Raw genomic sequence first — 16,887 nt, forward strand, 5'->3', positions numbered from 1 at the left:
ATAGCGAGCCGACTCAGGTATTACCCCCCCCCCCCCCGAGCGTTTGTCGTGACGTTGCCCACATCTGTGAGGCCATCGCCAGCGGCGAGCTCTTTCAGCACTACGACCATCACCTTGTGAAAAGTAACATACCCCCCCCCCCACACACACACACACATTTTCTTCAGCTGCCATTATTCGACTGAAGCAACATGACTGCACACGTGTCACAAAATGGGGCATGACTTACGTTTCCGACGGATCGTGGGAACGAGCCACGTCGTTCGTGACGGTGAATGATAGGAGCCCATTACGTGGCGTATGTGGTTGGCCCGAGCGACAGCGAGAGACGAGCAGTACGTTTGAAAATGAAATCATACACTACATACGAGATAACGTCGCAACTGCAAAGTACCGTACTGCCTTACGTTGACATCCCGTCGATAAATATCTGAATTTTAACCCCTATTCGGTTGAGGTTTGTTTTTTCACTTCCAGTTCTCATTTCTGGTGCTTTTGGAAGCAACGGTATAGCGCCATCTCTGCTGTGCACGAGTTATTTTCTTCGTTATCTTCCGCTCCTTCCTGAGGCTTTCAGAGCTTTACCTCGCTATTATTCAATCCTTCTTAACGACATCTGTCTCGCATAATGGAGTTTTTCAATTACTGAAATGGTGGATAATGCAAAGGCAGCTGCAGTTACTGCTTCAAAATGAAATTCTTCCACCAAGGAAGATTAGAGGAGGGGGCGGGATGCGTCCTTTGTACGGGTCGTTTTGTTACGTGGCACTACGATTTTAGAGTTTAGAGAAAGAGCGTTATCAAAGTGATTTTGCAGCAGCCAATGGTCTTTTTAAGTTAATGATTCGGTTCTGCTTTTGGGCTGCAAAAAGCCGTCGCACGCTGCGATGAACACAATTGTTCGACCTCTATGTTTGCGCGGCCGTTTTCATGCTTAAAAGCGTTCATAAAGACGGAGCCTTTACTCGGTTATGTCACTGAGGCAGAAAAGGGATTTTCTCATTCGTTATAATGCAGCGCATAGGCAGCAGGAAAATGTCCTGAACTGCGGAATATGAGTACGTAATATGCTCGTTACATAAGTGGCGTTCCATGCATCATGTCCCTTAAAATCGTCAATTGGAAGAACAGTCAGATACACACTCTAAGAAGAAAAGGGAGTTAAACTGGTTACTGAATTACAGATTCTAGTCTCCCCATTTTGCTCCAATGACCGAAATGACTAGAGTTATTCCTACTTTTGTTAGTTCGAAGGTAACACGATCCCAGGTACCTCCAGTACTATGCTTAGTACTAGTTGAAGGCTTACTGCCGCCTAGCGCGAAAGTATCGTCATAATTTTAGACTTCCATTGCGTAACGAAGATATAGACCCATACCTAACAAGCTTAAAAATGAAAACTTGTAAAGGCATCACAATCATTATGACATGCCATTAGCTTAGTTCCATTCAAGTATTTTTTTGTAAACTCTACTGTCTCGTATAGGAAGCACAAAATCTAATCATTGCTTCACCGAAGCAGAATGGAATCAAGAAGGTGGAGATGAAGAGGCTAATAATAATAGTTTGTTAATAAATTAGTAAAATAAAGTAAACCTTGGAGCTTTCAGCAACCCACCATGGGTGCTACCTGCTCCATTGGAAAAACTATACAGCTATTACACACTCTGAATCAAAATCCTCACAGCAATCAAAACAAATCACAGCGGGATCCCTCACATTCTCACGGGCAGTCAAACAATAGAGCGGGAAAACAATATAGCACACTACAGATCTACAAAATACGGTGTCAGCAGATCACACTAAGATGGAGTTCGCACTTAGTGTTCACAACACAGTTGTGAGACCAGTCTCACTCAAGAAGGCTACCAGCAGACGGATTGCCTTTCGTTGATTGCGCGGAGTATCCCAAGAACCCAATAAATGAGTCAGCTCCACTGGGTGGTCCGACGTCCGTCATGCGTAAAATGCCGGCAAGGAGTTACTGTCTCTGTGACCTAAAGTAGCGGCACTCCAGCAAGACGTGACCGCTGTCATCCACCACATCACACTCGGGGCACAACGGTGATTCAACCAGACCCATCCTGTGCAGTAAAGAACGGCAGAACGGGACGCCAGCTCGAAGACGGTGAATAAGAGTCTCAGCAGCTCGGGGTACGCCGCCAGCCATGAAAAATCTTAGGTTGGGGTCCATCTGTCGCAGAACATTCAGGTTACGGCTACTGTCTGCGAACCACAGTCGACGAGAAACGTCGTACGTGACGCTGTGTAGTAGTCGGCGGGCGTGGTGCGCTGTGAATGGAATAGCACGACATCGGCGCATACTATGTGCCTCTGTAGCGAGACAGTCAGCCTTTCATTACCAGTGATACCGCAGAGGCTGGGTACCCACTGGAACCTAACCTCGTGACCATCCTAGACAACAGCGTAGTGAACAAGAAGGGCGTCATACACCATCGAAGCTCACGATGAGAATGGGTCGCGGCTGCGTAGCGCCGATAGAGCGACTTTGCTGTCGCAGTACACAACCCAACGATTGCAATTTGCTGTCTTGATGTATCGAAGAGCTTGGGTAATGGCGTGAATCTGCGCAACAGCAGATGATGACATGTGTGATAGGCGATAACGCCTTTCAACGCCTCTCTCGGGTACCACAAAGACGGACGACGAAGAATCCGATGTACATGACCCATCCGTGAAGACATGACTGTGGCCGCTGTGGAGCTTTGCCATCATCTCCAGGATTCGCTGTTTGATGACATCCGCATTGGCGATTTGTTTACTTGGACATTCAGGCACAGTCAGAGATACAGCTGGGTCCCGTAATATCCATGGTGCAACCATTGGTGGTGCAGACGGTTGAAAGTTTGTGGGTAGCTGGTCGACATGTTCGGCGACGAGCGACTAAGCTTCCGGACTAGTGGATGTTTTTCATGACGAGTCAGCAGGCGCAGGTAATGGGGCAATGTCTCTTGCACCCTCAGGGCTTGTAGTGGTTCATTTTCTTCCACCATTGTGCAACGGTCTGAAGCTGCTCGAGGTAGGCCCAGTACTGTACGCAGGCTTCTGGCGAGTGTTCTCTGCAGCTTGAGTTCCGATGCGGCCGAGAGCCCATGGAGAACGGGAAGAGAATAGAGTACCGTCTGCCTCACCAGAGCTCTGTGAAGCCTCAGGAGAGACTTACAGGGACTACCCCATCTCATATGCCACCCAAAGAGCGCAGAATGGGGCGTTATGCGTCGGCTTTTGTGGACCCTTTTTATCTGCGGTGACCAAGTCAAACCAGCGTCCAGAGTCACGCCCAGAAAACGATGTTGCTTTGCTGTGTTCAGGACAGAGTCTCCAAGGCGTAAGGGGAATCTCGTCATGCACTTGCGCGTAAATGGTAGAACGACGGTCTTCTCTAGCGAGACATCCATACCTCTTTCTGACAAGTATCTCACTACAGTGTCCAGAGCTTTCTGCAGACGCTGCTGTATTTGAGGCCGTGCTTTACTCGACGTCCAAATGCAAACGTCGTCTGCATGCAGAGAAATATGAACTCTCCGGGGAAGAAGCTTGATGAGGTCGCATTGCACCATGTTAAAGAGCACCGGGCTGAGCAAGGTGACCTGCGGAACGCACGTGGTCATGGTGTGCTTTTGGCACATCGCACTGTCCGGCGGCATGTTGAATCAAGATAAAACAAAATTAATGCAGCTTGGCGGCAGCGCTTGTAATGTAAGCCTGCCCCTGCGTAGTGCCACATCTCTCAAGATTCTTGGCGTTTTATTCGACCGAAACGGCCCCATGCACGACAACAGGTTTCAGGCTCTGCAGGAGTTCCAGTCCAAGTGTCAAGCCGCGGAACCCTTCGACCTCTCGTACCTTGAGCGCGCCTACTTAGTGCGAACTGTTTTCTGTGGGCGAGTATGGCACCTGAGCCACTTGTTAATCGCACCACACCAGATAATAGCGAGGCTGCACTCCGCGATGCTCTCGTTCTTCTGGAGGAAGCGTCGCAGGCCAATTGCACGGATCTTGCTGTCTCTCCCTGCTTCGCGTGGAGGAATGTCACTTCCTGACATTGGCCTTATGAACAGAGGAATCGCTCTGAGAACTGTGCTTCGTGTTCTAAATAGCGAGGCGTCGCCAACTCAAGTTTTATTGCTCTACTGCATGGGCCGCCTCGCACGGGACCTTGTTGCGCATGGCTATGACCAAGTGGCTCCATCGGCTGCGTCACCTCCACAGTTTCATGCAGCCGTGCACTCCTATCACCGCAAGCTGTCCTCTGTTCTACCAAGTCATTTGCTAGCTTCTCCTAGCGTGCTGTCGGAAGCAGTGGTTTGTCATGAAGTGGACAGTAATGGGTCCGATGGCGGGCGACGCTCAAGAAGCATGTCGTGGTCGGTGTTGGTCGGCTCGTGGCTCCCTGGACCCCTGCGTGATGTGATGTGGTGGTTCGCCTGGGAGTTCCTGCCCACACGCGACCATCTCCTCTTGTGGAACCTGGTGTCGACAAACACTTGTCCATATTGTGCACACGTCGAGAAGAACAGTCATGTGCTCTACGAATGCCACACGGCGAGGATCTTTTGGTGTCTTGTTCGCCGTCACACAAATGTCGTTTGCCCTGTGTCATTCGACTGTCGCCGTCCGTCTTAGTATTCTCGTGACTGCTTGTGGCGCCGACGTATTGTGGACAGCTCGCTGTAAGGCAGTGGCACAACGTCGGAATCGCGTCCCATTGTTCTTGTTGCTGCGACGCTTGCGCGTGAATGTGACGAACTTCCTGCAACGGGAACTACTCGTGCTCGGACGTGATCGTTTCGACAGGCTATGGGGAGCACACCCCTCACTTTGTGCACAGGACGGCCACGTATCCATCGTGGGAGCCTTGACTGTACATAGTGTACGTCGTATAATTTTCTCTTTGTACTTTCACACTGTGACGTGGTATAGCCTACAGACTATATAACTGACGAAATTTAGATGTATATAGTGTGCATAGTTGTATAGCAGTTATATAGTTGCATAGTGTGCACATATTGCCTGTGTTTTGCGTGCCGATAGTCCTTTAGTGTAGCCATCAAATTACTGTGTGCTGAGGACCGCTTGTGTATTTCGTTCATAATAAATTTTCCCTTAACAACAACAACAACAAGAAGATGCTCCTGCCGGACAGAAAGTCACTCAACCAGGCTATCATTCGTCCCACGACGCCTCTCCCTCGCAATGCAGAAATAACGTGTGGGTGGCTTACGGTGTCAAATGCCCTCTTTATGTCAAGAAACACACCAACTGTTATACGGCGGAGCGTACGCTCGTGGTCGATGTAGGTGGTAAGGTCTATAAGGCAGTCCATCGTACAGCGGGAGCGCCGGAATCCTGCCACGGATTCTGGCAAACTGCAGTGTGACTCGAGCCACCACGTCAGACGATGAAGAATCATGCGTTCCACGACTTTGCGTATGCAACTGGTTAGGCTGACTGGCCTGAAGGATGTCAATTCCTTTGGAGATTTCCCTGGTTTCAGCAGAGGAATGACAATCGCCTCCTTCCACGATTCGGGAACCTTCCATTAGCACCTTGAGTTATTGAAGAGAGACAACAAGTAATGGATTCCGTCCTGGCTCAGGTTCCTTAGCATGGTGTAGGAAATGGAGTTGGGTCCCGCCGAAGTGCGTGTTTGCGACCCGCGAAGGGCGGATCGTAATTCCGCCATGCTGAGTTCCCGGTCGAGCACGGAGCTAGTAGAATGTACCGCGGCTTCATGAGCTCGTTGTAGTTCAGCAAGCCTGGTTTCATGATGCGGCTGAAGAGACGCTTCAGAAGGCCGCATTATGTACTGGCAGAACTCGTCAGCCACCTCGATTTCCGATGTACCGCGGTTCATGGTCAATATCTTGAACGGAGCTCTATGTGCTGGCTGGGATTGGAGCCCTCGGACGACTTTCCATATACGAGTGGTAGGTGTGAACGGTGTGAGAGTGTCGCAGAAGCTCCGCCACCGCCTGCGATCTAATCGGATCAGGTGTTGTCTTGCGACTGCATGTGTTCTGCGAGCATCCAGCATATCCTCAAGCACGCCTGAGCAATGAAAAAATGGCTAGGAAGCAAGCGAGCTGGTGAAGATGATGCGTAATGTAAAACCCCGAGACTAGGGAACACGAAAGGAGAGACACAACACGAAGTCGTGTAGTGTTGTGTCTGTGTCTGTTGTGTTGTGTCTGTCTTTTCGTGTTCCCTAGTCTCGGGGTTTTACATTGTGCATAGGGCTGAGCGTTGCGCCTTTCTGTCGGCTCGAATTCTGACCGCGCGAAGTCGTTGAAACTCTGGATCTACTCTACAATGGCCCTGCGGAACGGCAGCCCTCGTTGTGGATCGGTCATAGCAGCTGCGGACGGACTGAGCAAAGTTTTCAACATTGAACGCTGATGGAGGTATATCCTTAATTAGCGATCTATACTCCTTCCAGTTCGTAAGAGAAATATATTTTCTCAAGCGTGACCAATCCAGAAGTCTTACGTCACAGACGAGACCACCAACACCACTTCATGCATGGCGAAAATTGCGAAAGTGGTGCATGCATTCACTCGAAAGTCTGAGAAACAATCTAAACGTGCCACTAACTATGACAATTGGGAACGCAGAATCGTGTGCTTGTTGTGTTTCTCTGGTTGGTGGTGTAACATTAACGCGCGATCTCCATGCCGTTTGCTACGTTTCATCTGTTTACACTCAAGCAGGCAGTCACTCATGATATTTGACTGTCAAGCAAGCATAGATGAATATTGCCGTCTTTCGTGCTACATTCAGTCGTTCAACGGCATGGGCACTTTATTGGCTATTATTTTCTGTTCCTGCACGGTAATAACTTTCGAACACAAAATTACGGAACCGAGAAAAGAAACCTCTAAATTCTACGAGTATGTTTGAAAAACATTGTGAATGTGAACGGAGCCAACGTTTTGTTCAGCGGAGGCTCCGCCTTCTTCAGGACCTCAGCAGCGTTTCCGCCGAAGCGTTCACTTGCACCTCATTGTATAACCCTAGAATTGAGTAACTAAGTTGTAAGTTACTACAACAGATACTTTTCTCAAACTTAATGGCACACCTGGAATCTAACGCATTTTTCTCTTCGTCTCAGCACGGCTTCAGGAAACAGCACTCTTGCGAAACACAACTCGCCCTCTTTTCTGATGACCTTTTTTATAACAGTGACTCTGGTTACCAGACAGCGATTGTTCGTCCAAAGTTAGAGTACGCTTCGTCCATCTGGGATCCGCACCAACAATATCTCACTAATTCCATTGAAGCCGTTCAGAACCGTGCATCCAGATTCATACCCTCTAACTATGATTATCACGCATCTACATCAAGCATGAAATCTGAACTTAATATTCCTAGCCTTTCAGACAGACGTGCGGTAGCGCGATTGTGCTTGTTGTACAAGTTATTTTTTCTTTCTCCATCACATCCTGAATTCCTAACGTCTGCAGTACACATCTCATCACGACTAGACCATTGCTTCAAACTAAATCGCCCTCTCTGTCGAACATTAATATATGATACATCCTTTGCTCCCCGCACCATAAGAGAGTGGAACTTCGTTCCCCAATCCATTGTCTCACAAACTTCCATGACACACTTCAAGCAGGCATTGATTTCCCATCTTTCATCAGCACATCGACAACAAACTAAGTTACAATACAATGCTCGCTAATCTGTGTATCAGCAATATTTTTTTCCCCGTGTTGTGTTTTCTTGTCGGGATGTTGTCTGTGTCGTTGCCACTATTTACACATGTACTTTGTAAATACTCACTCCGTTCTGTAATACCCTCAAGTGAGGGTCTTGAACGTATAATAAACAAAACAAAACAAAACAAACAAAAACTAAAACTCTGCTCACCTTGCAACATGTTACTAATGTTCTAATTCAGTGTAAACACATATGTCATCATCACTTCTTCATTTATTGTTGTTGTTGTTGTTGTCAGTGTAAACAACGATTATTTTTGTTTATGTAGTTACTTCGTGGCTACCTACCTATACCAACATTTAAATTTATAAGTAAATAGACCTAATATACCTGCTGATAGCAACGCAGCTCGAAATGCGGACTTTTAGCCTGATTTTATAGCATTGTACAGTGTAAACCAATGGCGCTGCGTACGCATGATACAGTACGCTCGATGCATATAAGAGGAGAATGTGGGAATTTCATCCTGGTGCTCCTCATGCGCCTTATATACAGGAACTTAAGACAGTTTGTTCACTGATGAAATAAGTCACAAAAAGATGAGTTCACAGAAACCAGTTCGTAAAACATGTTCGCTGACGATACTTGTACCATCTTAAAGGGTGCGTGTCCATTAAAAATAAAGATAAAAACTAGTGCCTGGGTGCGAAACCGGCTGCGATCTTCCGCCTTCCTTACTGGGGCCTGTGTTCGTTTCCCGGAAACGCGTAGAGGCTCTTTCGCACCAAAATAAACAGTTCGTTGGACAAGAACCTTTCGAGTTAAGTCTCGTTCCATGTTTCACTGCGATAAGTAATGTTTAAATGGATGTGGCGTGCGTAAAGTACACAAGGGCCATAGATCCTGCGTGTCCGCACACCCTTTTCTTCCATTCGGGGAGCGCCACGGATTACAATGCGGCATCGGGGGGGGGGGGGGGGGGGGGGTATGTTTATTGAAAAAAAAAATGGGAGGAAAAGCTAGTCAGGCAGCATCAGGGTTACGCGCGGAGATCATTATTAGTGCATTTTGGTAGTTTGAAGTGTTTTTACTGTTTCGTGCCCCCCCCGCGGTAAACTCAAGTCAAAGCTGTTTGGCATGCTATACCGTTTGTGTGAAATGTCCATGTACGCGTATTCACGCGGTCGAGCCACCGTCTCTGCTCGAGTGAGGCAGCAGTGTGCTAAAAAAGATATATAATAATATGGCCTGTAAAAATTAATGTGTATACGGCAGTATTCCTAGAGAGCAGCCATCTTGCCGGACGTCACCCGATCGCCATTACAACAGTGGGGGGGCGTCATGGCCGCCAGGGGCGGATCCAGGATTTTTTTGAGACGGGGGTCCAGCCTTGGACAGCATGGTAGATACACGATCAAGGTCAGTTAAACCCTACGTGAAGACAGAAATTGAGGAGGGGTCAGGACATCCTGACTCCCCCTCTAGATCCGCCCCAGATGGCCGCGCCCAGTGATATGCGCCGCAACCCATACGCCACTGTGGGGGCGTCATGGCCGCTCCCACTGATATGCGCCGCAACCAATACGGCAGTTTCCTAGAGAGCAGCAATCTTGCTTGACGTCACCTGGTCGCCATTACAGCAGTGTGGGGGCGTCATGGCCCAGCCCGGTGATATTGCGCCGAAACCAACGTATAGGCAGAAAAAAGACACGGACGAATGATGACAAGGAACAGGTCACCAGGGAAATAACAGAAGCCAACATTATTTTTTCGCCAACATCGATATCAACATCAACATCAGAAGCCTTTTTCATCGCTTCACACGGGGACAGACAATGGGTCAGCGCACCATCACTAAACCTTCCTCCCGCGAAGGTCAGTTATCTTGGGAACATGTAGCAGGCTTGAGTTGCGGTATGAGGCTGTATCTCCTGTCGCTATCCAATCTTTGTATGCAAGGTGACATTTTTTTCAGGTGTATCCAAACTTGTTTCGACCAGTATTTTGTGCAAGACACCGGTGTCCTTTATGTCCTTTAATAACCCTGTCACACGGGCAGTCGTCAATGATAATTGAAACGAACGGCCGTTGAACATGCCACCAAGCCTGTAACGTGTGAACTTCTCAAAGCGCATTGGATCCAACGCTCTCCGAGAGGTTGACAGTTTACACGCTAGGTGGCGCACATGTTCAATTGTTTTCAATTATCACTGACGACTGCCCGTGTGACAGGGGTAAAATCCTGATGGGCGGCCTTGCTACCGTCTCTCCCCTCGCATCCCCTCATTCTCATTTTACATCTCATGCAGTCCCGTCGGTATTGGGGTAGCGGGCCACAACCCAGGTGGCGATTTCCCCATTCATCATCATCATACAGTGTATTTGTTGTTGATCGACCAGTAAAGTCTGTCAGTTGAGAGTTACCAGTCGTCCTTGTCGTCCTTCTTCGTCCGTGTCCTATTGCTGCCTATACAGAACGAATCCGTACCAACTACCCCACCTCCATACGCTTGGTGTACGTGAAAAGTATACGTGCATCTCACTCAGAAAATTCCAAATTGCACTAGGTGGTTTTGTGATACAATCTCTAAAAACAGAACGACACCGCACAGAACGCTCCTAGCCAACCATCATCCCGAAAGACAACGTTTATCTACTTTTATTCGATGAAAACGAGGGGCGTACGCCATTTTTGTGGCAATTATAAACTGCATAATGCCACGAAATGGCGTACGCCTCCCGCGGTTTTCAGCAAATCAAGGCAGATAACGTTGTCATTCGGGATGACGGTTGGCTATAGGAGCGTACTACGAGGTGAAGTTCATTTTTAAGAGTGTAACGCCAGTTTTGTAGCATTATGCAGTTCATAACGGCCACAAAATGGCGTACGCCCACCACCTCCACCCGTTTTCAGCAAATCAAGGGAGAGGACGTTGCCGTTCGTGATGATGGTTGACTAGGAGCGTGCTATGCGGTGAAGCTCTGTTTTTATAGTGCACTCTAAAAACAGAACTTCACCGCATAGCACTCTGTGCGCCAACCATTGCCACGAATGATAGGATTAGCCCTTGTGATTGAAGGACAGAAGGGGCGTACGCCTTTTTGTGGCAATTTCATATATCCAAATTGCCACGAAAAGGCGTACGCCCCCCCCCCCCTCTCTTCGAATCAGAAGCGATAACACTATCATTCGTGGCAATGGTAGGCACACAGCGTGCTATGCGGTGAAGTTCTGTTTTTAGAGCGTCTAGTGACCATTATTCAGAGCTTAAAGGAGTTGTCACACTACGTCTCAAGATATTCCTGAGAAATGTATAAAATGCAATTATTTGCAGTGACGTGAACCTGCATTCCAAGTTTTACAGTAAACGGGGTAATATACATAGACGCGTAGAGAACAGGCACCGCGAATACCGAAACTGATGCGCCTCTGACTTCACGGCTGGCGTCTCCTCAAGTGAGGAAGCGCGAGAGAGGTCACGTGCTTACGACTACCAATGGGAATGTCCGGAGCTCTCATGTCAGAGCTTCACGAGTACGTGTGTTGAAGTTATGCTGTTATGTTGAAGGGTTATATCTAGGGTTCGTGTTTTTCGGCATTTTCCGAAAAATGCCGGAAAACACCCCACGAATGATTTTTTTCAGATTCGGAATATTCCGAAAAAATTCGAATTTCCCGTATCCTGACAGCTGCCATTCCTAGAACCGCAAAGGGAAGTCCCCTTGGAATCTCCCTTTGTCGACTATTTCTCGAGCGTGGCATTATCTTCCGGCTGTGCCCTTGTTTCGTTGTGCTTAAGCGCTTATAGGAGGATGACCTCAGCTCTTTTGGCAGCACACGTGCTTAGTGACACACCTATCTTTAGTGAATTTACTATTCAGAACCTTTGTGGTCTGTTGTTGTCGGGTTAAAAAGAGATCACGAGTGTACGGAGCTCCCAAACGGTTTCAAAAGTCGATCGCTGATCCCCTGCCCTAGCCTTCTAGTTCATTTTTGTGTTCTTTGTATTCCTCTATCTACTCCCCTCCAGTTAGGACTTGGAGTGACCCTTGTTTCCGTTCCTGAGGCACTTCAAGACACTTCGGGGCACTTCACTCTATGAGGACTTATTCTTATTTGTTCTACGAGATGAATCTCGTATGGATGATATAAAGCGCGTGTTTTTCGAATATGCTGCATGCCCTGCCCCTCAGGTGGATATATCTCCTATTCAGCTTTGGACGACCCGTTCCAGCACATGGCCTTTGTTATCGCAGTGCGCCTTAAGCATACTGGCTATTCCTGTTTCTAGCGCTAATGTTCAGCGCGCGTTCTCTAAACTGCGTGTTATTAATCGCAAGGAGCGAGCCGCTATGACAGGTGCGAGCATGATGATGTACGCTTGCATCTATTACAACAAGACGTACTCTCCTTGTTTGCTGGTTTGGCACAGGGAATAAAAGACATTGTTAATGAAACCATGAATCGATTCACTTCTTTTCGGTTCGTTCTTACTTCGCGCGCAAAATAGGCATTCCTTCATGCGAGATAAATAGATGCCCGTATTCGGGCGTTTATTTTTTGGGCGGAATATAGATGCCGAAAAAATCCGATTTATAGTCCCCCATATAAATGCCGATAAACACCCCCCGAATTGGGTTGAAAATAAATGCCGAAAACCACAAACCCTAGTTATATCTCGCCAAGTACGACATGTAGAAAAATAATTCTCTTTTTTCCCTCCAATACTCTAGTGTGCAATACAACGTGTGCATGATGTAATGGACCACGTCTCTCAAAGTGTCAGAAACTCTTTAAAAACTGTGTTGCTAAACGTATGGAATTATTGAAATGAATGCCTCTTTCATGCCAAAAACGCGTTTCCTGGCGCGACATTGCATTTCATTGATTGAGACATCAGTGCAACCCATTCAGAAAAATATGCGTGCGTGATCTGAAAGGGTGTTCCGCTTACCTGTCACACTGTACGGAGAAGGTTCTGCCGCCGCTGCTTCAGCCATGTAAAGCAAGCATACCAACGCCATGAAGAGAGCAACTACTTTGTCCATGCTGCCACGGCTTCCGGTACTTTTCAGCTGAGAAACACTGCGAAAAGAAGGCGTGAAATGACCATAAACCTTTAATCAATAATGAAATAACGAAGAATGGATCAGGCCATCTTCGTGTAGTAGCGTGCATACGAATATGCCACATATCCTGTCATTCCCAGTTACAGTCAGTTACAGAGATTGGGAGTTACAGACAATTACAGACGTTTGCATTTCGCGTTGAAAGATACCCTGTATCTATTTTGAAATCTATCATCTATCTATCTTGATCGTCGAAATCTACATGATGATTATGCTTGTCTGACGACATTACCGATAGCCAGTCTGAGGCTGCATATCAAAGGGCAAAACTAGTCATTTTCAGGACGTGTGTGATCATTAGAATTTACATACAAAAGGCATCAGTAGAAAGTCAGCGCACAAAATAAAATAAACAAAACAAAACAAAACAAAAACACACACAAAAAAAAAAACACATACCGTAGATGCTGCATTACACAAAGTGCACCTCACGGTGCTGCTTTCCAGAGTGCTTAGTCAAACCGAGGGTGATTCAGATATCTAATTGGAACCGTACTAAACGGGTTTGGACATTTCACATTACAAGAGTCCAAAGTTGGGCCAGTTCGTACATGACTGAATAAAACACCAGCGGTAAAAAACACGGACAGACGATAGAGATAGACACAGACGCACGCTGGATCTAATTTTACATAACACATAAATGCAGCAAAATGAACAACCACCAGTAACACAACTATACAACACATAGTGCACAGATAGATAACCTAATGTAGAACATAGACACTACAGGCTGGCAGCCGCACTTTCGCTTGCTGATTGACCTTTATTGGGCTTCTTGTTGTTCTGTTCCCTCCCCTGTCTAGGCACGCGAGGGTTGAGCAGACCGTTCTCCTCTTCTATCATGGAGTCGCACACAAACGGAATAGCTAATTTGGCTGCAAGTGCATTGGAGTGCAGGGGCCCTCTTCTCAAGTATTAACGGTTTATCCGACACGTCCTTACAAGACGGATAACTCTTCTTTTGCATTTTGTATGAGCTTCTGTGCTGATGCTTCCTTCGAAAGCTCGGCCGCTACAAAGCGATAGCTATAGTACGGTTTGGGAATTGAAAGCAAAATGATGCAAGCCAGCTGGCGCAAACTTCTAAGCATCGTAACCTTGAGCCTCAAGAACAGAACACACACACGCACAACGACTCGGTCTCCTGACAGAGGTCGTTGCGCATGCGTGTGTTCCGTTGTGGTGGCTCAGGCTCAAGGTTATGACACTTAGGCTCGGTTTCAACAAACGCTGGTTCACTTTGAACCGAGACTAAAACTAAGCTAAAACTAAAACCTAAGCTAAAACTTGAAGTTAACACCCAATTATTTTTTACAAAAGTTAGTTGGAGACGTGATGAATGTTTCAGTGACAATAATGCCATAGTCCAGTGTTTCTCAAACGTACCCAGTACGTGACCCCTTTTAGTAGTATGTACCAAACCTACCATGACCCGCCCCCCCCCTTAATAATCCTTCCGAAAATTTACTTTTTTTCATTACGCAGATACACTGACATTTTAATTTACTTAAAAGACATTAACAACAACAGAGAGAGAGGTACCAAAATGCTTATTAATGTTTTTTTTAACAAGGTTTGATTTAATCATGTATTTTAATGAGAAGGATGCATGTGCTTTCTTGATACAAGCAAAACAATACGTGGTTCTGTGTGGCTCAAGGCGCATCACATGTCTGCTTCAGCATCCAACCTGTTTCTGGAGTTTGATTTGATTACTAGGAGAGTCGAGAAACTGTGCCGATATATGTCTGAAAGCATCTGAGGGAAAACCCAGGGAAAACCCCAGACAGCACAGCCGGCACCGGGATTAGAACCAGCGTACCTCCCAGACTCGACGTGACATGGCCAGCACGCTCCTGACCAACCATCATCTCGAATGACCTCGTTCTCACCCCTGATTTGTTGAAAACGGGAGGCGCACGCCTTTTTTGTGACAATTAAGCGGTACATAATTGTCATTGACTCTGCCGTCTGACTAGGGTATAACTCGCTTTAGTGAAGCAGAGTTTTACCTCAGACAGACGGGCACGGTAAATGCTATTTCTCGTATAGCATTCACCGTGCATTGCAATGGCATTTATCGTGCCCGTCTGAGAGGGGTATTAAGCGTTAAATTCAAGTTCAGGGACCGTTGATCACGCTTCAAATGTTAATTAGCGTTGGTGAAACCGGGCCTTGGGGTGCTCTGGTGACTTCATTTATGTAACAGTTAACAACCGTCATCGACAAGCACAAGATAGCGCATGCTTCTGTAGCACTGTGCCCCGGTAACCATGACCTGCTTCAATGAACGGTGCTGGGCGTTTAATTTTCTGTAATACTGACGGCCAAAAATGAGACCTATTTTAGAATGCAGAAGTGGATACGTGTTTCACGCGATTATCGAGGACTTCTAAAAACCAACTCGTGAAGAAGAGAAAAACTGATTTGTTCCCTTCAAGGCCTGCTTGTGTAGAGTTCTGCAGCAGAATTGCTGATTGTCAGTCTCAGTGGTGAGCTCGAAGGTCTCACAACGTAACCTATATCTTGAGAACGGAGTTCTGATTCCAATAGTTCTAACAAATTTAGAAACTACACATAATCCGGTCGGAAAAGGGCCTTGCGACCTTGACCTATATATGCCGAAAAAAAAGAAGAAGAAGAAACCTTGTTTATACTTCGCTCATGCGCAGGGCCAGTTTGTTGATTTTCTGGTATGTCAGCTAAACAACAAACCGTCGACAACAACAATACATGAAGAAGTGATGATGACATGGGATATGTCAGCTAAAAGAAAAAGGCAGGTCACTGTATTTTTGCATTATTCAATTGACATTCTTCCAGGAAGCCTAAAATGAGCCCTCTTGTTACTGAGTCACATCGCTTCAGTGCACAACGAGGGCAGACGCTTCCGCAGTGCGCGCCTTTTTGGTGCCGGCAGCGCAATATTTTGCGCTTTCAAGAACACCTGCAGTTTCTATATGAGGCTACCCCGCCCCCCCCCCCCCCCCAGAAAAAAAAAAGCGGAGAACGCCGGTCGGAGCGTATGTCGAGTTAATACGCGCATTATTGATTGAATACACAAAAAGGTATATCTGATAGTAATTCCTGATTTGACTTCGCCGAGACATCACAATACGGTATCTTCATGCGAGTCATTTCCTTGTGAAGTTACAATAAACACTTTGTCTTCATGTTACGTCAACTGTATTTTCGTCATTTCTGTCACGAAACGGACAGTAGCAGGTAGCAGAGTAGCGATTCGTAATTTTTTGTTACTAGCTTCTTTGCATAATCTTTTTTCTTTACATACTCCCCCAATATAATAATACTGGTCACAAGGACAGGCATCATCCTGCGGTTCGGAATAGTACAGTAAACCCTCCTCTAAACCATGTCAACTGGACCGGAACAAAATTCGATATAAGCGGGAATTCGATACAAGCGGAAGTGCCACAAAAACGGTGACAGTAAGCCAAACAAGTGCGCTGAAACACTGTAGGAGCTTTAAAAGAAGCACCGAATCAAGTAAGCAAACATTGATGATGAGGACATTGGCATCCGTTTAATTTATGTGTTATCAAAAAAAGAAAAAAAGAAAAAGACTTACTAGGTGCTACGGAACTTAGCACAACACGCGCAGAACCAACTGTCATTCAGAACGATATCGTTCACCTTCCTGATTAGTTATAAACAGTAGGCGTACGCCCTACTCTTTCCTCAAATCCGAAGTGATAACTCTGTCAAAGCGCGTTATGCGGTGAAGTTCCGTTGTTAGAGTGTATAGCCTATCGCCGGCACTCTCTTCGTACTTTCGTACGTTCTTGAGCGGAGTCGGTTGGCAATGGACTTCGAATAATCCTGTTGGCAACCCATGCATTTCGGCCGGGGCAGCGTGAAACTTCAAACAAAGCGATAATTCGAAACAAAGCGATTTCGTTATAACGATGGTTTAACGTACATATTTTCGTATTCTTCTGAACTGCTTCCGCGTCTACTGCATAACTTTTTATATTACGTGAACATACCAGATGCCGTCGTAATGAATTCCAACATCACTGAAGCGTCATCTGCCTCATGAAATCCCCG

At 46.6% G+C, this 16,887-nt stretch overlaps 1 protein-coding gene across 3 annotated transcripts in view; it reads right to left on the reverse strand.

Moving 5' to 3' along the window:
* LOC135400905 (uncharacterized) overlaps window positions 1–16,887 on the reverse strand; it is a 131,605-nt gene that overhangs the window by 21,691 nt on the left and 93,027 nt on the right. For all 3 annotated transcript variants that reach the window (XM_064632910.1, XM_064632908.1, XM_064632909.1), the window contains exon 2: window positions 12,642–12,772. In XM_064632910.1, the coding sequence (XP_064488980.1) occupies window positions 12,642–12,735 (94 nt within the window). In that variant the 5' untranslated portion in view covers window positions 12,736–12,772. The remainder of the gene's footprint in view (window positions 1–12,641; window positions 12,773–16,887) is intronic.

The sequence above is a fragment of the Ornithodoros turicata genome, chromosome 7 (genome assembly GCF_037126465.1).
Source record: "Ornithodoros turicata isolate Travis chromosome 7, ASM3712646v1, whole genome shotgun sequence".
NCBI lineage: Eukaryota > Metazoa > Arthropoda > Arachnida > Ixodida > Argasidae > Ornithodoros > Ornithodoros turicata.